General features: G+C 34.9%; 2 protein-coding genes across 8 annotated transcripts in view; one reads left to right on the forward strand and one right to left on the reverse strand.

Moving 5' to 3' along the window:
• LOC128212967 (lipoxygenase homology domain-containing protein 1-like) overlaps nucleotides 1–21,309 on the forward strand; it is a 79,738-nt gene that overhangs the window by 20,836 nt on the left and 37,593 nt on the right. For 5 of the 7 annotated variants that reach the window (XM_052918389.1, XM_052918393.1, XM_052918392.1 and 2 more), the window contains 21 exons: nucleotides 741–898; nucleotides 1,257–1,274; nucleotides 2,361–2,586; nucleotides 2,836–2,987; nucleotides 3,413–3,570; nucleotides 3,945–4,000; nucleotides 8,820–8,846; nucleotides 9,178–9,353; nucleotides 9,611–9,697; nucleotides 9,973–10,105; nucleotides 10,379–10,533; nucleotides 11,754–11,973; nucleotides 12,381–12,431; nucleotides 12,614–12,870; nucleotides 13,136–13,268; nucleotides 14,170–14,409; nucleotides 18,284–18,406; nucleotides 19,417–19,649; nucleotides 19,893–19,979; nucleotides 20,116–20,248; nucleotides 20,480–20,631. In XM_052918389.1, the coding sequence (XP_052774349.1) occupies nucleotides 741–898; nucleotides 1,257–1,274; nucleotides 2,361–2,586; nucleotides 2,836–2,987; nucleotides 3,413–3,570; nucleotides 3,945–4,000; nucleotides 8,820–8,846; nucleotides 9,178–9,353; nucleotides 9,611–9,697; nucleotides 9,973–10,105; nucleotides 10,379–10,533; nucleotides 11,754–11,973; nucleotides 12,381–12,431; nucleotides 12,614–12,870; nucleotides 13,136–13,268; nucleotides 14,170–14,409; nucleotides 18,284–18,406; nucleotides 19,417–19,649; nucleotides 19,893–19,979; nucleotides 20,116–20,248; nucleotides 20,480–20,631 (2,975 nt within the window). The remainder of the gene's footprint in view (nucleotides 1–740; nucleotides 899–1,256; nucleotides 1,275–2,360; nucleotides 2,587–2,835; nucleotides 2,988–3,412; nucleotides 3,571–3,944; nucleotides 4,001–8,819; nucleotides 8,847–9,177; nucleotides 9,354–9,610; nucleotides 9,698–9,972; nucleotides 10,106–10,378; nucleotides 10,534–11,753; nucleotides 11,974–12,380; nucleotides 12,432–12,613; nucleotides 12,871–13,135; nucleotides 13,269–14,169; nucleotides 14,410–18,283; nucleotides 18,407–19,416; nucleotides 19,650–19,892; nucleotides 19,980–20,115; nucleotides 20,249–20,479; nucleotides 20,632–21,309) is intronic. The other 2 variants (XM_052918394.1, XM_052918395.1) reach the window with 1 other exon arrangement.
• Nucleotides 14,467–16,746, reverse strand: LOC128212970 (heavy metal-binding protein HIP-like). The gene has a single exon (XM_052918398.1). The coding sequence runs from the start codon at nucleotides 16,164–16,166 to the stop codon at nucleotides 15,351–15,353; it is 816 nt and encodes a 271-aa protein (XP_052774358.1). The 5' UTR covers nucleotides 16,167–16,746; the 3' UTR covers nucleotides 14,467–15,350.

Here is a 21,309-nt window from a genome sequence, read left to right on the forward strand (position 1 = left end):
TAGAGTGTCCGAACTCTTAGGTGAATTACGGTAACTTTAATCGAAAAATATTTTTGTTGAAATTATAAACGTCTTACGACATACCGTATCCCGATCTTCAACTGCCGTTTTAACCCGTATATACTCGATCAATATGACGCGAGTAACATCCCTTTCTACATAAATCTAAACAAACTCTCGGCTTGAAATTGACCTCAGAAAAAAAGTTCAAAAAATTGTTACTGGGTATTACACGCAGGCATTTTTTTGCATCAAAATCTGAGGAAAAAAAGTGCGTCTAATACCCAGTCATTTACGGTAATTTAGATGTGTGAACTAGCATAAATATACCATGGCTGCAGTAGTGTTCTTATTATCCTTTTGTTAGCATTTACCTTTTTCCTGTTTGTTTTTTTGTGTGTTATGTATGTGTTGAAATATGGTTTAAAATATGCGCTGTTTCGTTAGGTCTTGATGTGAAGTGAAGTTTGGAATTGAAGTGTGTTGTAATCAAACATTAAAAAAATAGTTTTCATTCCCTATTATTGTAAATTGTTGTATTTGGAAATGATTGTGAATCATAGGTATTGAAATCCAACTGATGCTTGTACACAAATTCACTATGGTTACTGATTGACTTTTGTCTCCAAAACAAACGCTCTTTTGGAACATTTTTAACTTGTTTTGTCACCATAAATTTAGACAATATAGGGCCTGTGAATAAATTTCCACAATCAAAGTTCATATAATTCCCTTGACAGACGGAGATTGGAGTATCCATGTGAGCTCATTGTCAGAACTGGTGGATGGAGACGTGGCCCTGGTTGCCTATGGCGACAAGGGGAACAGTGGACCAATTGTGTTGGGCGCTCCTCCAGGCAGGAAGATCTTCCAGGAGGGAAATGAGGATGAGTTCAGGGTGAGTAGTAAGGGAGCATAATCTGGGACTGGATAACTGTATCAGAAACAAAAATGAAATTTGGAATGTTTTTGGTGTTTATGTAAGTAGACAACACAACATATTTTTAATTTTGAGATTGCTATAAAACTTACTTAATTTTGGAAATTACAGAAGATTAAAAAAAGATACCAGCTTTTGGGTTACCTAGTTGAAGAAATTATGCCTAATTTGGAAAAACAGCAAAGGTGTCTCGTTATTTGTGCTTATAGACACAAGCAAGCAATGTTGTAATTATATACTTATCACCAGTTTGTCTTTGATGTAATGAAGTTTTAGTTAGAAGTTGTTGACAGAATTTTTCTTTATTTTATTGAAGGAGAGTTTGTATGCAAAGGTAACGTTGCTTTGTATTTTATTTGCTAAAGTTTCCTAGCTGCTGTGGCTAATATTTGTTCTGTTATATTTATCTTTTTCATCATATTTCAGGTATTCCTTGACTTAAAAGCACACCTGATTATTAATTGTACACATGTTCTCCAGTTAGATAATTGCGTAGCTACTCCTGTTGAATTTTTTACCCTCCCTTTCTCATATTTAGATTAACATGTCAGTTTTTTTGATAACTAAAATGTTCTTATACTTCAAATAACACTGGTGCATTGGTGGGAGATGATTGTTTATTTTATATTTTGTAAAATGTATGTGTTTTGCTATGATTGTGATGTCTGTTTACAGATTTTGATTTAAATAATGCTTCAATTGTGTATGCCAAATGTGTTCTTGTAAGTCCAAGGTACATGTTATAATTTATGTCAAGAATCCAAGTATTACGGATATAGACATTTGCTGTGCTTCTATGTTTGTTTGGTATAAGTACAGTACTGGTAATTTCATTGTCGTTGTATCATGGTTTTCATATATAAGACATTTTTTATGTATTCTTTGGATGAAGTGTTGCTGTTGTACAGAGATCTTAGAATTGTAGGTTTTGTTCGTCACGTTTGGACAGGTTAAAAAACATGAAAGAAAACATTAGTCAGTAAATTCTTTCAGCTATCCTTACCAGGGACATCTTAAAAACACAAAAATCCACTTGCAATAAGGGACAGGTATACAGGTAGCCTGAAATAACACATCGCAATATTTTCATCCCGTATTGTGATTCAAACAAATAGTTTATACAATGTATGCTTATTTTTATCCTTATCCTTCTCTCTCATGTTTGACATCAGACTGTCCCATACTATCAAACAAAATGATAATTATTTGTCTTTGACTTAAATTGAAATGTTTATTACTTTGCATAAAACGTTTAAAAAAAACTAAGACAAAAATTATCACACCGACCTGCACTGTTGAAAAGAATGTTACTGTCATTCATGATTTGGATGACAAGCATCTGTTACTTACATAGACAAAGGAACCATGGTAAACAATCAACATTCTCAGACCCTGACTGTATGTCTCTCTGTTTACACAGGCAAATCTACTGAAGATAGGTAAGATGTTCAAGATTCGCCTGGAGCTGATAGCGAAGATCTCCACGCGGAACCCACAGTGGCAGGTGAAGGAGGTGCGCATGCAGGATCTTAACACCGAGGAGACCCTCAAGTTTGGTATTAACCGCTGGCTCTTCAGGGAGGAGGATGACGGGGAAGTCATGCGCGAAATGGCCGTACAAAGGCCTGGAGAGTCAAGCCTGCCGTGTAAGTAGGGGGATATTGAACTAGGCAATTACTATTTATAATTGTAAGTTTTGTATAGACATATTATTGTATTGATGGTTAGAGTGTTAGCGGCTGGCAGATTGAAAAACAAAATATTTATTTTGTGCTGCTCTTCCAGAATCTATTTAGTTGATTTTTTATGGTTTAGAGAAACTCAAAAAAGTGTTCATATTAAAGAAGTTTTTGTCATAGTTTCTTTGACCAAGTGCTCTTGGTACCCTATTTCAGTGCGCCACTATGTGGTAACGGTGACCACAGGAAAGGAGATGGGGGCGGAGACTGATGCCCCAGTGTACATTACAGCTCATGGCGAGTTTGGGGATTGGGGAAAACGCTACCTTCTACATTCTAACAACAACATGAAGTTTCGCACTGGACAGGTATTCCAGACATAGATAGCAACTGCAACATGCAATAAATTAACTATTGATTAGATGTAAGGATTTTTAAACTAGGATTTCCATTAGAATCAATTGTTTATATCTCATCTTTTTCGAAAAAAAAATGAAGATATTGTCTTAGCATTATTTGTCATCCAAGGCAATGTGCCAAACCTTTACCATTTTGCCATAAGTCAAAAATAATTCAAGAGGCACAGCTCAAATGTCAATCATGCCAATGGGAATAAGACTAGCAAGTCCTATAATCCTTCCTTGAATATTTGTTGAGTGATACTTTTTGACCAACTGAGAAAGAGGGAAAAAGGATATGTTTGTGGTACTCACATACAGCTCAGTGGTAGGTGTATGTAAAACAACATTTACAGTCAAAACATGAATAACTGTTAACTTTCTATCATGTGCAGGTGGATGTGTTCTTCGTGGAGGCGGTGTCACTGGGTGCATTACAGCGCTGCGTGATTGGGCATGATGGTACAGGCGCTGGTGAGGGCTGGTACCTGGAACAGGTCACAATCAAGGAGGACGAACACTCACCTGACGAGTTTGTCTTCCCATGTAACAGGTGTGTAATTCTGTTGCATTATGATTCCTTATATTGTGCTCCTTATCCAATCTTTGTTGTGAAGTTATAATACCGACGGTAAGATTACTATGTGTATCAAAATATATACATTACTTTAGTCATGTAGTGGTATCTGTAAGTCCTTCAGTAATTAAGTTTTAAAAGGTCATGAAACGTGTTACTGTTCTAGGCAATAAGATTTCTTAACTTTTATTATTGAAATTGAAATCTGAACACTTAAAAAATGCAATAAATTGTCTGAATTCAGGTCTGTTGTATTGTTTGTATATTGGAGTGTGATGATAATGTGTATGAATTAAACCACCCTCATACAAAATGACACACCCTACTCTAACATTGTGTATCATTCGCAGGTGGCTGGACACCGGTATGGAGGACAGGCATATCGAACGTGCCCTCATGGTCAAGGGTAGGTGACCCCTGTCTAGCTCGGAACACTCACAAGTTAACTCCCCTGTCTAGCTGTGATTTACTGCCCATTTAACAAACCATTTACAGTATGTGTGTGTCTCAGTTAGAGAATATAACATTAACAAGAGGTGTGTGCTCATTCTGATAAGATTTGACAATGGTCAAGATAAAAAAACTAAGTAAATGGTTAAAATGTACAGAATTGGTTTGATTTTTGGTTGATTTTTCACTTGTTGATGAATCATACCATTGCATTGTGATCTTAATAGTTTGTCTTACATGATCTAACACACATAGCCTTCAAGGATATTGTACTTTGTCTTTAACATTTGTATTGTATTTACACTCACTTTTGCATGCATGCCTTGCTTTTTATAAACTCTGTCATCCAGATATGTATGTGATTTATATATTTTTTAAGTAGTTATTCTTTACAGAACAGTTTTTAATCACATGTCTGTATTGTCAGATAAACTAGGCACAGACAGTTAGCATCAGGTTTTATACCAACAGTAATTTATAACAACAGGATAATTTGATAAACATAAGGTGCTGATAATTTAGAACATTGTTAAAGTTAAAAATGTTAAATGGTTGTTAATTGTCACATCTGTATTGCTCTGGAAGTTTCACTGATACTCTAATGATCTGCAGTTTTCCTTACAAGATTAAAGACAACTGATTAAACTGTACTTGACATATTTTTAAATATTATTTGCACATCATAAAAATAGTTCACTCTTAAAAGATAACAACAATGTTGTTGATCAAATTGTTAATTTAATGTTTTAATTTATTTGTTTATGCCCATTATTCTGCAAAGTTTGAGCTATGCTGTGATAATACTCACTATGTGATACTCAGTCGTTGATATCTGCTGTTATGATTGTTGATCTTGAATTTGAAACCAGTAGGAACACAATCATGTGCCATTGTTTTGTTGTTGGGTTTCAAACTATGTATAATTTTTCTCAGAATTTATAGCTGCACTCTTACAGATTGACAGTTTAGGCATTTGCTTCAATTTTTGTCTTAGAAAGAGCTGATTCTTGCATCAATGCCTTCAATGCAATCATATAAGATAGCGCACAATAGAACAGATCTCATTTGTCTGGATAACTGCTGAAATTTCAATTTTAACGCCATATATATCAGAAGAGTGTAACTAAGTTAAAATGAATGTTTATTTGTATCTCCCATATTTATTATAATGATAAAGAAAAAGCATTTTACTGATGTTTTTCTATGCAATTTAACTCCAGTGTCTGAGCAAAATTGCCTTATAAGACTATTGTAGTACATGTATGACAACACTGAATATCTTTGTACATATTTTCCTACACCTAAAAGCATTGCCATTTATTTTTGATACAACATTGGTGTAATCAACAGAAAGCAACAGAAAGCATGGCATTGTTAGAAAATGTTATGTTTCTACCTGTTTCCCATCATTGTATAATTATTTGTTTTAGTATGTACAAGTGTATTTTTTATATTAGGTTTTAAACTGTCATTGGCCATGATCATGAACAATTCGTGTGTTTTTTCAAGGAAAAACCTTTGAGGCATTGTCGTCATACACTTGGAGTCGTCTTTGTCATGCAAAATTGTTTCTTGTTGATCATAACTTGGAATTGACGCAAATATTAACATGAAACACATGTTAACTATCAAAAAAGCATGCGTGTGGCAAATCCTTTTACTCAGTGTAAAATATTGCAGATGTTCAGTAATACCCATTGGTTAGCTTAACTGAGAAAAACAGATTATCGTTGACATCTGCTTACCATGCATGTGATGTAAAAAAAAATGTAGTTTTCAGTCTTTTGTCATGATAACAGTAGTGAATAAATTGATGTACACATCAAATAGGTCTCCGTTTTATTTATTTTGTCAATGCGTTGGGTTGTTTCATAGGACGAGCAAGAAAGCCAGCTGTTGGTAAGAAGCGTGTTTTGGGGTGGCTTATAGCATTCCAAGACTAATATAAACATATTATCACCATATATCTAAAGTACAGTAATATCAATAAGTGAAACTGTTTTGACTACTTAATATAAATTTTCAAATTGACATTGAATAGAAATATCTGCTGAGGATGTAACATGTTAACAATGTTAATTAAAGCTGGGCTACATCCAGCTCTGCCAATAGTAGAAGAAGAAGCCACAAAAGAGGCAATGTTGGCAAACGAAACGTCTGAAATCCAACCCATATCTGATGATGTGCCTGTAGGCCAGGGTGAGAATGACAGTAAGCCTATAGTACAATGCAGTGTACTGACGTTTGGGTTGAGTTTTGCATGGCATACTGATATTTTGCTTAAATATCTTTTAAGTAAAGACTTATTTCAGATTAAAATGACCTTAGAAGTCAGGTGGATTTTTTTTAAAGAGTTGATGTATTTTAAAAATACTTTGTGAATAGTTATCATCAAAGAAAAGACATATATAGGCATGGAAAAAGCTTTACTCATGACTGCAGCATGGTCAAAATTCGAGGAGAAAATGTTTCTGATATCTACCATGGTTACCTTGGTATACCAGAATTGAAGGATGAGCAAAACATAGAAGTAAGGTCTACATTGGAGATTTTCCAAACTTCAAAGATGTTGGCAGCTTTCAATATTGCATGTGGCATGTTTAATGTGTAAGTTATTTTCAGTGTTGTAATATAATATTGTTGTACCTTGTAATATATTTTAGTGTAGACTGTTATGCTGTATTGGCTTTATTTTTTGTGAGCATAAACTTAGTTTAAAACATTTTTCATAAAGTTTGGCTCGTTTGCTTTCTTGCCTGTACATATTTTGCTAATAAATTAACAGTTCTTTTCTTGACAATTGTTTTTAATTGAGAGTTTTACGTTTTGAAATGTTTAGCATATTTGATGAATTGCTATAGTTTACTCTCATTGTCTATTGTAGTGAAGATAGATAATTAAGAAATCACCAGCAAATGATGAAAGACTAAGGTACTTAAGCACTGTGTATAGTTCCCACTGAAATAAGTGCAACGCTTGTACAAAAAAGCAAACTTCTGCAGGCACATGTCACCTTAGTAGTTAGACGAGCACTATCAATATTTGCTTATAACGCTTGTCTATTTTTCAAAGACGGAGCCAAGATATTTTTATAGCCTTGGTGTTGGCGCCAATGTCATGCAAAAACTAACATTTCCAGTACTTAAAAGCTATTCATGATATTTGCATGGACCTAAGGACAATGTGACCAGTAACACAGCACCTATGACTACGCGTAATAACGTCCGTAGCTGTGGCCTTAATAATTATAAAGCTGTGCCTGTTGATTGATGGTGGAAATCCGAGGAGCTATGGATCCACTTGTAGTGTTATTGTTGGCCATAGCTATTGTATTTCTGTTGAAGGTTTGCTGAATTATTTTTAAAAATCTGTGAAAATTAGTAAGGCATTAAAAACAGAGTGCACTTATATTTACAGCACACAATATAGTTTTAGAGCAAATTCTTCTTTGGTTGTGCACTTTCTGACAAGCATGATAAAAAAAAATTTGGAAAAGATTTTGTTTCTGTGTTTTAACTGAATTGATTATAAATATAAAACATGATTCAAAATGGATATGAAAAATGTCTAAACAAGTTTCAGTTTCGGATACTCATTGCTTGTTAGAACAATGATTTAGTCTTGAGCTTGAATGTCTGCACACTAACGAGTTATATCTGTTCCACAGCATGTAATATTCTTTTCTACAATCTTTTCTTTGGAAGTACACACTTCAGGAAATTTTTGTGTGTTTTCAAAGTAGTTTGGTTTGGTTTTAGGCAAAACTTAGTTTTATACATCATTGCTGGTGATTTTCTAAAATACATAGAGTAATCTTACACAAAAATTTCCTGAATTTTGCTTTACCAAAAGAAAGGTGTAATCTCTTTTGCTGTCAAAGTTAAGTTTTTAAGTGTACTATTGTATCAGATGTGTTATTATTATTTGAAATGTACATTCACTTTTGATTGAATTAATGTTCCATTCATTGTAGATATCATTTACAAAGAAGCACATGTATGCCTGTCTTTTACGTTTTTATGTTTTGTTTCGTACATTCATTATACATATGTATTATATATTTGTAGAGATTTATCAGTGAAAAAATAATAATGTTTTGCTGTTTCAAACAGTGAAATAACAATTTGATATTTTTCACTGTTTTGAATTTTTAGCCTGCTCTCGTATGTAAATGAAACATCAGCACACACAGGGCAGGGACACAATTTCAATAACTTTATTTTCAACATTTACATTTGCCTACAATATGGCGCGGCTTCCGGAAAAACTAAACTAAAACTAACTTTTATTTTGTATACTTTTAAGGCATATAAGAAACAGAAAAATTAATTCAGTGTAATATTGCAATACCTCATGAACATCAAAACTTAATATTTCTCTCATGACACACTTTTGGTGCTCACTCAGTAAAGTATATTGTGAGCTTACACTGAAACTGATAATTATCTTCTAACCATATATACACTCATATATTTGTTGTGACACAAGATGTTTGTTAACAGCCTACAATTACATGAAAATATGTATTATATATTCTCAGTTCTTTACTCACTATGCCATAAATTATAGTGATAGGCATGATAAATATGGTACCTATTTCCAAAATATTAACTGTTGCTGTACCATAATTTTTGTATTAGAATATAAAGTTGCACATTTTATAAGGAATATTCACTTCCCACTAGATATTAACATTGAGTTTTGTTGACAATACCTTCCATTTAACATTTAATCAGGTAGGCTTTAATTTCTTTTCTTTTTTTTCTGTTTTTCAGATAAAACAGAAGCAGAGCCTGAAAAAGGTAATATATATATTTTTCTAAATAACAGCTTTGTTTAGCCATACATTTGAATTAGTAAGTTTTATTTACAGTACATTTGGCCATGTGGACTCTGTACTCAGGTCTTTGCTTTTCCTAGAACTCTTTGATTGCGTTGTTCAGATTTGTGGTTAAACTTCATTGTTGATTGACCTTGCTTTTTGGAATATTGGATCTGTTTTGCAATCAACAGGGATGGTTAACGATATATAACAACAAAGTTTGAATCAGATTTTTATTTTAATTGATATGGAATAAAGAGCACTCTGATAACATATTTATTTTATTAAAATAGTAATATGTTGTGATTCAGAGCCTGAGGGTGACTACCAGTTGGAGATAATCACGGGGCCTGAGTCTGATGTTGACAGCACTGGAAAAGTCCATGTCATGTTGTATGGGGAGAATGGAAAGTCAGATCAGATTGACCTGCATGCTCTCATCCCCACCCAGAAAGTGTTTGAGCCCGGAAATATTGATAAGTTTACTGTGAGTTGAGTTGTGGTGCCAATATTGAAATGGTTTGATCTAATGATTAGAAATTGACAGTGCAAAGGTTTCACAGAGAAACAATATTTACTCCAAACACTTTGATTATTTTTGTGTTTTTAACAAGTACAACTTGGTGTTAATAGATTTTTTCATTCACTTTACAGTTGATCTTGGCCATAAGGATTGCAAATGAGAAAGTTTAATTCAAGTAATAGTGAGAAACCACTTTTCAGACTGATTTTATTTGATAATAGGTTCCTCAAGGTAGTTTTGGAGAGGTGTACAAGATCCGAATAGGTCGAGATGACAGTGAGAAATGGAGTCGCTGGTTCCTCAACGAGGTGGGTACAACAAGCAGGCCAGGGGGACAGGAACATGCAAGCATGCTGTATTTGTTACCAACTGATTCAAAGGGCATGTCAGCAAAAAGCAGCATTTGTACATTTACAAATGTTTAGTGCCTTTGGTACTAAAAATGAATATATCGTTTTTATAGATTTGACATAAAAATAATATATTTAGAGAAAATTAAAAACCATTCTAGTTCACTCTGTAAATGCAATCTCAGTTTCTGTCAGTATGCTGACATAATTCTGCACCATTGTACATTATGCAGGTGCGTATGTCTGAGCCTGGGAGTGAGACGCCCCTGGTGTTCAGTTTCAACCGCTGGCTAGCTCGTGACATGGATGACGGAGACATGTGTCGGGAACTTCCTGCCATTAGAGTTGGGAAACCAATACCACAGTGTAGGTTTTCAACCACTTTAATTGTTCTACATAGTAAATTCAAGGATGAGCTTAACAAAATTACATACATAAAAAAAACCCCAAAAAATATGCTCATGGACATTATGATATAACGATAACAGTCCTTCTTAACAAAAGAAAGCAAATATAATTCAAGATGCTTTGATGTGACTTTTTTATTGTGTAAGTTGAGCATTTGATACATGTTGTAAAAGAGTGTCTGTGTGTTGAATAATTTGATGATAAGATACCATACACATGTTTCTCCAACAGTATTGAAGTATGAGGTGCAGGTAGTCGTGGGTGACCACTGGGCCGCGAGTACAGACGCCAACATGTACATCACACTCCATGGTTCCCATGGTGACAGTGGGAAACGCCTCCTCCACAAGAGCGTTAGTAACAGAGTCAAGTTCCAGAGAGGGCAGGTAATCAACCAGGGCCAATAACATTGAGACTTAGTTGTTATAGCTTAAGTATATATACTTTAACCTAAAAATTATTCCTGTTTTAACCAAAATTATTTGTAAAACACATTAAGTTTTTCGGGTTGATTTTGTTTGTTTGAATCAAAGTGTCTCTGCCTTTGAAACTATAAATTGTGTTACAGATTTATAAAAATAAGTATGAATGGAATGGAATTGCTATCTCTGTGTGTTACAAAGCTGCATTATAAAACTGATTTTATCTATGTTCTTCTGTATTTCACAGAGAATGTCTAGGTTTCATATGAAGGAAAATGATTGTATTCAGAAAAAGGTCTGTGTATTCAATTGGTTCAAGATTGTGTCAGTTTAAATCTTGTTACCAGTGATTAATTTCTAAAGTTGTTTGTTTCTGTTTCTTTCTTGAAGGGCAACTTGTTATTCCCTGAGTGCAAATGTTTCTTTGGTCTCGCTCAGTGAGGCTCAGATACATGTATAACAAGACAAAATATTGTTTATTGTTTGTTTATTCAATGACTTAAAACACAAGCCAGGGTTAAGTAAAGCCATTAGTGTTATGTCGGTGTAAGTGCATGTCTTTTTCTGGTTTTAGTGCTCAAAATTATATTTTGCCCAATGGGATGGCAGCATTTTCAAATCTGCTGTACATTTATTTTAGTAAATCAGTAGTCATTCTATACAGAAGCTGAGTCAGTAGACACAATATAATCTTGACCACTTTACTGGTCATTGGTTAATAGTATGCAATTAACCAAATTAAATGGTTATGTGACACATTCACATTAAACCAGTTGTCTTGGTAAATACATAATAATAAATGTATGACCATTACCTTGAGAATGATGTGGTTAATACGTTATTTTATTTTATTTTGTTACATGTATAGTATTCCTATTAAAAGAGCTAATCAATACTAGAGATTAATAATACATGCTTTAAATGTCCTCTATAACCTATAGGTTGTCCAGTTAGCGCAGTGGTTCCCAGCCCGGCCATAAGTGAGTTTGGTTAGTGGTCACTAAGCGAGTTTCCTCTGGGTACTTTTATTTCCTCCACTACACAAGACCACACTTTTGGCAACATTGTGCGAACGAGAGTAACTTAGTTTAAGTTATCAAAACTTTCTTCACATTGTTGTGAAAAATATGATGTTTAAATTAAATGTCCTTTAATACGAGCTATTGCTTTTATTCATTTTGCAGTTGGACACATTTGTGTTTGAAGTTGTGGATCTTGAGACTCTAGAGCAACTATCGTTGTGTCATGATGGTCGAGGACACGGGGCTGGCGTGTTTGTGGAGAAGGTTGTTGTCACAGAAAGGAGCGAGGAAAAGTCACACATGCGGCACGTGTTCCCGTGCGGCCGCTGGCTGGACACACACGAGGATGACTGCCAAACGGAGAGGATGCTGAGAATGATTGGTATGTACTTGGCTGAGAATGATTAGTACATACTTGGCTCAGAATGATCGGTATGTACTTGGCTGAGAATGGTAAGTACATACTCGGCTTAGAATGATCAGTACGTACTTGGCTGAGAATAATTGATAGGTACTGTGCTCAGAATGATAGGTACATGCTTGGCTCAGAATGATTGGAATGTACTTGGCAATGATTGGTATGTGCATTGATTAGAATGATTGGTACATACTAGGCTCAAAATGGTACTTATATAAAAAGATTGTGCGCTGTACTTAAGTTAGAAATGTTATTTTGGGTTACAGCGTACTTCAGCGTTTTTCAAATAATTTGTTATGGTTATTTTTTAAAGGTATTGATAAATAAAAATAAACTGGTTTAGTGAATAAAAGCTATAATATTTGTTTCAGATGTCATTGACACAAAAAAACAACCATCAACAAAGGAAAAGAAAAAATCCAGTAAGTTTACACTTGATTAACTTAATTTCAAAAATCATTTCAAATGAAATGAAAAAATAAGAGTTTAAGGTAGATCATCACCTTGATTAAAAGTAAATCATGTACCCCCATCATGATTGTGGAAGAAGAACTTATTCATTAGCCTTTCAACAGTTGTTTTATGACTAGTATTCCTAAACCAGGTGGCTCATGGACAGTGACTGTGAAGACAAGCGAGGGTGAAAGGACAGCCACCACGGGGAAGGTTCTAATCACTGTTTATGGCACCAGCGGCCACACTGAAGCCCTCCTCCTCTCATCTCCAGACCCTGGGACTCTGGCATTCACTTCCGGGGCCGAGTCTGAATTCCATATCAGTACTGGGCAGGTTGGCCGAGTAACCAAGATCCGACTAGAACATGACAACTCTGGCTCTCAACCTGACTGGAGGCTTGATTATGTACGATATTGCTGATTTTATTGTGCATTCCTTCTGATTTACTAAAGCCACTAAAAGTGAAGTACAATGATCATTATGAGAATCATGAATTTGTACTATTATACATCGCCCTAAATTCTATAATGGGTCATAGTTTTATATCTATTCATTTTAATAATTCATCTAAGAGTGTTATGCAGCCCTTCTACTAATTCTCTGTCTTGCAGACATGTCAATAAATCCTTGTCACTGTCAATATTTCATATCAAAACCTCTTTGTACTCAGGTGCGAATGTATGATGAGGATAGCAGTGAGGAGCTAATGTTTTACGCCGACCGCTGGCTTGCCCTTGACAAAGATGATGGTTCAATCTGTAGAGAACTACCAGCAGTACGCAAAGGCACCCCTAGCCTTCCAGGTTTGAATCTTATATAAATATTCCTAATACTTAAACTCCCACATAATATTGGGTATTTAGTACTGGGTATTAATGTGAATTGCTTTCAAACTTTGTATCAAGGTTGACAAATTAGTATATTTACATTTGCCTAAGGGTTTCAGGAAAATGCTTGTGTGCTCTACTGCATTTATACAGTATGAGCGCAAAAGCCATTCTTTAGTGTTAGTAGACAGGCATTTGTTGACAAACCTGCTTACGATGAGCGAGACATAGTTGTCACAATGGTGGTGACATGTGTGTTTATGCGTCAGTGCGTGCATGTGTGTTGTCCGCCCTGACTAATTTTGTCTGGTCTGTATCTTGACTGCATTATAGAATTTTCAAAAAACTTGCCATAAAGATTGGCCATGGTGAAGTGGTGTGTTTCGCGCATAAGACCATGTCTGTATGTCAAAGGTCAAGGTCACAGTCAAAGGTCAAAGGTTGAAATGATCCATGTGAGGGCTGTATGTTGACCATGAAATACAGGATTTTCAAATAACTAGCCATGAAGGTACACCATGATGAGGCTGCGTTTTACGCAAAAGTCCCAGGTCTGCACTTGAAAGATTAAGGTCACACTAACTAGTCAAAATGAGTACTGTTGATTGGACTGGTTTAGACTAAACCTTATCAGGGCTGTAACTTTACCATTCATTATAGGATTTTTGAAAAACTTTTACCATGCTGAGGCGTAGTGTCACAGGTTTCATGTATTTTTCAACTCTTATGTTATTCTGTAATGCAATAGCATGGAAGAGAGTTATGTGTGTCAAAGTCTATTTCAGTGGGCTTGACATGTCACCATTTGGGCAATAGTTGTTATCAGTCTCTCATTGGATCTAAATTTTGATTTTGAAATTTAAACCATGATTTTCAGTGTTACGCTATGTGGTTGCTGTGACAACAGGAAGTTACAAGGATGCTGGGGTGGACAATGCAAATGTAAGACTCAATCTGATTGGTGTAGATGGAGATATTGGCTTGAGGGACCTCACTGGAGCCATTTCTAAAAATAGATTCCCTTGGCAGCCTGGACAAACTGACATATTCATTGTGGAAGCCGTTTCAGTTGGGAAAATAAAAAAAATTGAAGTAACCTTCGGCAGTCCTGATCAAGGTAACTACTAATTTATAGTTATTATTTTTATGAAAATAAAGTAATGTGAGAAAGAGCTATGTACAATCACTTTATTGGTGGATTCCTTGAGCTAAGTTGATCTGTTAAGATTTATTCTGATTTGACAAAATAATTTAAACAATATATTAGAAAAGTTCTAAAACGCAGAATTGTAAGGCTAAGGAAACAAAAGAACTAGAAATGTATTGTAAAGTCCAAACTTGCTATGTCGAAGTCGTCGGGAACGCAGGAAGACAGTCAAGAAAACAATCATTCAATACAGCTGAAATAAAAAAAAAGTAGCACCAAACCCAAGACGTTTCAGTCCAAATTCTGTTCTCAGTGATATTAATTTTCATCTCCCGTTGAATCGGTCTTGTAATATTATTCCGTTGTGAAAACAGCAATCCTATCATTGAAAATAAAATTTGAATTTCTTTGTGTCAACTTTAAGCATGTTTCTTGATAACACTAACATAAATATAAAACAAGCATATACATGATAAAATAAACAACAATATAGCACATTAAACGATGATAGCATAGCACATACATGATATAATAAACAACAATATAGCACATTAAACAATGAAAGCACATTCATAATGAAAATAACACACCTTCAGCTAGATCTGCAGTTTAACATAAACTATACAGGAAATGTTTGAAACTCGACTGCAGGGACTAAAATATGACTTAGATACAGCGAAAAATTGTAATAGAAAAATCAGCATAAGCGAAATTGTTTTATTTAGTAACAAGGCATATAGTCGGAACCAGGAAAAAAACTTCAAAACAACCCTAAAATCGAGATATCAAAGATTGACATAGCCAATTTTAACTGTACATGTATAATGAATCATGTATGAAAATACAGTTAATTGTTTTCATGTAGTATCCATATAAAGCTTTGGAACTAACAGAGACATAATCTACAGTGCTTAAAGCATAAACCCCGAATAAGAGCTCCAGTCATGGTGCACATAGAATGGTTTCTCTCCCCACGGCCCGTGCTTTACAACCTTTACTTGGTCCTTCTCAACCAGTTCCAAAACAACCATATTCGCATCGGTATCATTAAATTTCCCTGCTGAATATAAATACATTGAGTTTTCGCCATTCTTTTGTACAGAAAATTCATTAACCCTTGATGAGCCCATGATATGTGTAAAAAACCCATAGATCCCTTTCCTTGGTGCCTTGAATATCCCTGCTTTTTCTGAGTAACTGTTTCCGTTGTTTGTTAGCACATTATCAAACACAATCGTCTGCCATGCCTGCAGGTCTTCTATACTTTTACTCAGTCTGGCAGAAAAGGCTACCTGCGTGTTGTTCAGATGTTGCTGTATCTGCGATATTGCGTTGGATCTTTGTTTCTTTTCACCTTCAATTGAATCATTCAGAGCCTGAACTTTATCATTGACTGATTCCAGCTTAGATGATTCACTCAGGATTGTTTTGTTTGAACCTGATATCTGAATTTTGATCAAACTCATTTCATTCTTGATTGATCCAACTTCTTTTGTAACGTTTTCAATACTTTCAACTTTCTCACTCAGATTCTCATTGAATTCTTTTTGCTTTGAGGTTTCATTTTCAAAGTCATTCATCCTTGAATTAATAAGTTCAACCTTTTCTTGAACAGTGGATAAATTGTTGTTCAGGGCATCTTGCTGCTTGCTCACAGACTGTATCATGTTCGTCATCCTTATCTCGACCTCTTGATTGTGTTTTTTCTCTGTCGCAAGGCCTTTCATCAGAGCTTCATAGATGGGATTCACGCTACTTTCAGCATTTGATGGAACACTTGTGGGTACGGCACCTAGCTGGAGTTTAATCTCTTTAAGGGTTTTTGTAACGTCTTGTTTGAATTTGTCATAATCTTGTTTCCAGTGGGCAATCTGCTATGTATGTACCCTAACATTTGTTTCCAGTTCACGCAACCGTTCTTCCACTAAATCACTTCTTACAAATCCAGTTACAATGAGAAGCATCACTATCATCACCAACATTGTGCAATGCTTATACATTTTGTGCTGTGTAGTGCGATTATCCTCCTTAAATTGGTATATCGTATGAATGTTACAACCTTGGAGTTTCTACAGTCACAGAAAACACAAACCCTCGCTTTGGTTTAAATATCAAAACATGTGCACCAAAGCCAAATCACTTTCCCAGAAAACTCTTCAAATCTGCAGGATGTGGTAGACATGCGCAGTACTCATAAACATATGTCTAAGTTTTTGTCCAAGTTTTTGTTATATACCTGTAAATATTTTCCAACAAACATACATTAATCATTCTGCAAACTACTGCGATTCTGAGCAGAATGAGTGCTTCAATGTTCAAAGTTTCATTTTTCTCATGTGAAAAAAATTGAACAGTAAAATTAAGAAGTGCATCAGGAAATGCTGTAAAATTAAGAAGTGCATCAGGAAATGCAGTAAAATTTAGAATTGCATCAGGAAATGCAGTAAAATTAAGAATTGCATCAGGAAATGCAGTAAAATTAAGAATTGCATCAGGAAGTGCAATTATGCACTGATAATGAAACATACTTGAATCACATCAAGTAACATACATCATGATAGATGTTATGCAAGCATATGATTTAAATGAAATATTTAAAACATCTGTTTTAGGTCGTCTGTTTGGTTTTTTTGGAAAGAAAAAAGTCAAGTAATTGTCCTAGCCTTGGTAGTGTTGTACATTGAAGTGTTGGTGGCGAACAAAAATGTTAACCTTGCCCATAACTCAAAAAGTGTTAAAGATATTTACATGAAACTGTGCACAGTGTCACAAGCAACAATATTTGAGTCAAACATGCAAAATCCCCTAAAAATTTAATCATTTCTCTGGTCTCCCGGCAGGGAATAAAAATCTTCCTGAATTTAGAAAATAATAATATTTGACAAAGTAAAAACACAGTCTGTAAGTGAAACTGAATGTAAACAAAAAAACAACTCCACATGGGAGAAAATGACTATGAATTACAATGAATATTTATTTTTATTAAATGCCAAAAGGATACAAATATGGAAGAAATAAAAAATTCTATTCTCTTTTTGTCTGAAAGTCATCATTGCTGTTAGTAAGTTTACAGTAATTTTTAATTCACTTTGCAGGAAGGTATGCCAAATAAATTCTCTCCAAAACATATTTTCTATGACATATTTTTCTGCAAGTGCATTACAGTATTCAGTATTTGCATATCACATAACAGTGTCTCATAAGAACGTGATGATCAATAAAATACTTCTGTATGTACAAAAAGATAAAGACTTTCATAGCAATAAATATATGCGAATATATTTTTTTCGTACTTGCGTCTAAAATTATTCAACTTAAACCTGCTAAAAGAATTGCCTTGAATTCTATCAAAATCCCCTCGAATTTTCAGCCTTTCTGAACAAATCCTGTGGTATGGTCTCTAGAAATATGGCATGTTTGATTTGAGTACACATGTGTAGCAAGGCCTATTACTCTGGCTTTAATAACTGTTAAATTATGCCCCTTGATAGTTTGAAAAAAATCATAGAAAAACTTGAAATTTCATAGCTTAATAACTGTTCATAATAATCACATGAAACTTTGTTCACATATTACCAGTGACAATGTGCACATGCGTAGCTGACTCTGGATTTAGAAAAAAAGAGTTATGCCCCTTGTTTGACTTGAAATGATGATGATGATGACGACAATGATCATAATGACTATGATGATGATGATGATGATGATGATGATGATGATGATGATGATGATGATGATTATGAGGAGGGGGAGAATGAGGATGATTAGGATGATGATGAGCATGGTGATGATGAGGATGGTTATGGTGTGTCCCAATGTTGTTACCATGTACCCTCTCCTACAGGTCGTTGGCACATACAGCAGGTGTCAGTGTCAGAGGGGGTGAGGTCGCCTACACAGCACATGTTCTACTGCCATCAGTGGCTTCTACCTAGTGATACTCATGTCACAGAGTTTCTCCTCTCAGGTAGGTACAATACAGGTGCTCCACTAATAGTTTCAGTACATAATGTAGATAATATATTCCGAGAAAAAAATTGCAATAGTAGTACAGTCAAAACTCTATGGCTCGATATTCTAGGGACTGGCCAAAATACTTCGAGCCTTGAAAATATCAACCCAAGCGGGATTGCTTACAGAATGTTTTTTATTCGTTACAAAAAGTCTTAATTACCTCGTTTTTTATTGGCTACGCTATCTCCGCAAAAGAAGAGTATTTATTGGACACATCGTACAGTTCGTAACATGACTGATTTGATACTTAGAAAGTATCATTTGATTGTTTTGTTTATTTTCGCAATAAAATAAGAATAAAAATACATTGTTTGTTGCGAAAACAACAAACAAGCAATTTTAAACAGTGAGTAACACTAACATAGCTTATAAGTTATATCAAAATGCATTGAAATGTATACATGGATAACAATTAAAGACAGAACTTAAAGTGATGGCATGTTTATTCACACTGTTTAACCATTTAAATTTGATAATAATTATAATGAAATCAAGCATTTTTTTATCGATTAGCGCCTTTTGCTAAATGAAGCCAAGCAAACAAATCGAGATGTGAGATTCTTACCTGAACCCGCGAAAATGACATCGACCCAAGCAAACAAAACAAAGTGTGAAATTGGAGTGGAGAAATATCAACCCTCAAGATATTGAGCCATCCGATCAAATTTTATATGAACATAGAGTAAAAAAAAATCGGTCCGTGAGATATTGAGCCAACGAGTTTCGACTGTATTTTGGTTTGCAGCAGTCATTATTGGTTTAAATATTTAAGTTGAAAATGTTAATAACTGTGCTGATTACCATGAGGGATTGTTATATTTCTGAGGCGTAATAACTAACTCTATGTAGAGAAAAGAAATAATGATGATTATCTTACAATGTTTTTAAGAATGTATTAAGCACAGGAATGAAAATTTCCCATAAACTGGCTATTCATGTATACCAAGTGTTCCATATTTGTAGAGGTGTGTCCCTCCACCAATCTTGTGGAAGCAGTAGAGTCGATTTCTCGGGGTCTGGAGCGCCCTGTGCACACAAAGGGCCGCTGGCTGGTTCTTGCCTCCACTGGTACCCAGCCTGATGCTGGCACCCAGGGTCAGGTAACACTAGTGCTATGTGGGCTCATGGGCGAGTCACAGCCAGTCTGCATCAACAGCAAAGAGGAGCTGAAACCTGGCTCCATTGTTAAGGCTGAGGTGAGAAAGACTTGAATACTGCTGGCTTTTACTGTTTTAACCTTGTTTTCCATAGAAAATGTGAATTTAGGACAATTACTGTGTTAAAATTCGTTTTTCTTTATATCAAATAAATCCACTTAAAGTTTCAAATAAATCCACTTAAAGTTTCATTATCTACTTCTTGACATTACCAAACACTCACATATATGTTTGGTTTTTATTGCTATACACTATTATACCAGTATGTTTTTTATTATGCAGGTGAAAGCTGCAGACATCGGGTTGATATTCAAAGTGAGGCTCTCTTTCCAAGATAGACAGCTGGGTTCTTCATGGTACTTTGCCAAGGTAAGGCGGAGATTGCCAATTTGTTGATTGACATAACTGTGTTTAAACTCAAGCTCTGAGTATTGGCCTTACCTTAAGTCATACACATTGTGAGATATCTAGAATAAATATATAAACTGGTTGATAAACTTTTCAGATGAAGTTGAAGGACCAGGATACTGGCGAGGAGTTTATAGTTGAGCACAATGATTTGATAGAATCGACCAATGAGAACACAGAGGGTGTGGCTGAAATCGCCCTACCAAGACCAGACATTGCGCCATTAAAAGGTAGGAAGTAAATTGTGTCAGTGTTTATAATGTGAATGTGTTGGAACAGAGTAATGTGTAACTGATTTAAAAGACAGATGCATGTTGCTTATTTTCTTATAAGGCATATAAGAACGATTAAGGACTTATTTTTAATCAGATATATATAATGAAATATAAATAAAGTAAAAAATATTTTAGAAGAAACCCATTATATTGCTAGTTAAATTTGTTCTTCTTTCTTTTTTTCAGATCAGATCTACATAGTCTCAGTGAAAACTGGCAATGTGCCCAGGGCTGAGACCGAGGCTGATGTATTCTGCAATCTGATTGGTCAGTGGGGAACTTCAGGTCAAAGGTTATTGGCTGTGTCAAGCAATCAGGACAAGTTTAGGGGTGGACAGGTATTGTTTAAAAATATATAAAATGGTTTTGTTTATTAGGATAAAAGTTTTGATGTCTGGTTATTTCTGAGAACATTATTTTTTTGCACAGTTTTAACAAAAGATAAACCATCCATGATGTTAATAACATTGCCCTTATTATCCCCCGCCAAATCGAATGTTTTGGGAAGGGGATATTGTTTTGGCGTTGTCCGTCCATTATTCTGTCCGTTCTTCTGTTTGTCCTTTTGTCTGTCTGGTACCATATCTTGGTAGGCATTGATCAGAAAATGTTCAAACTTGGTCAGAATGTTCCCCTTGATGAAATATGGACCATTTAAAAAAGTGGGTCACATGGGGTCAACAATTAGGTCACTAGGTCAAATCTTAGAAAAATCTTTGAAACATACTAGAGGCATTTTACACTGTCAAATATTCATAAAACTTAATCAGAATGTTTTCCTTGATGAAATCTTGGACGTATTTAAAACTGGGTCACATATGATTGAAAATTAGGTCACTAGGTCAAATCTTAGAAATGTTTTGTCCAGAATGGAAATGATGGTCGGATTATGTTCAAACTTGGTCAGGATGTACCACTTGATGACATGGGGTCAAAAACTAGGTCACTAGGTCAAATCTTAGAAATATATTTGAAACAAATTAGAGGCATTATTTATGGTCTAATATTCATGAAAC

This window comes from Mya arenaria, chromosome 13 (genome assembly GCF_026914265.1).
Source record: "Mya arenaria isolate MELC-2E11 chromosome 13, ASM2691426v1".
Lineage (NCBI taxonomy): Eukaryota > Metazoa > Mollusca > Bivalvia > Myida > Myidae > Mya > Mya arenaria.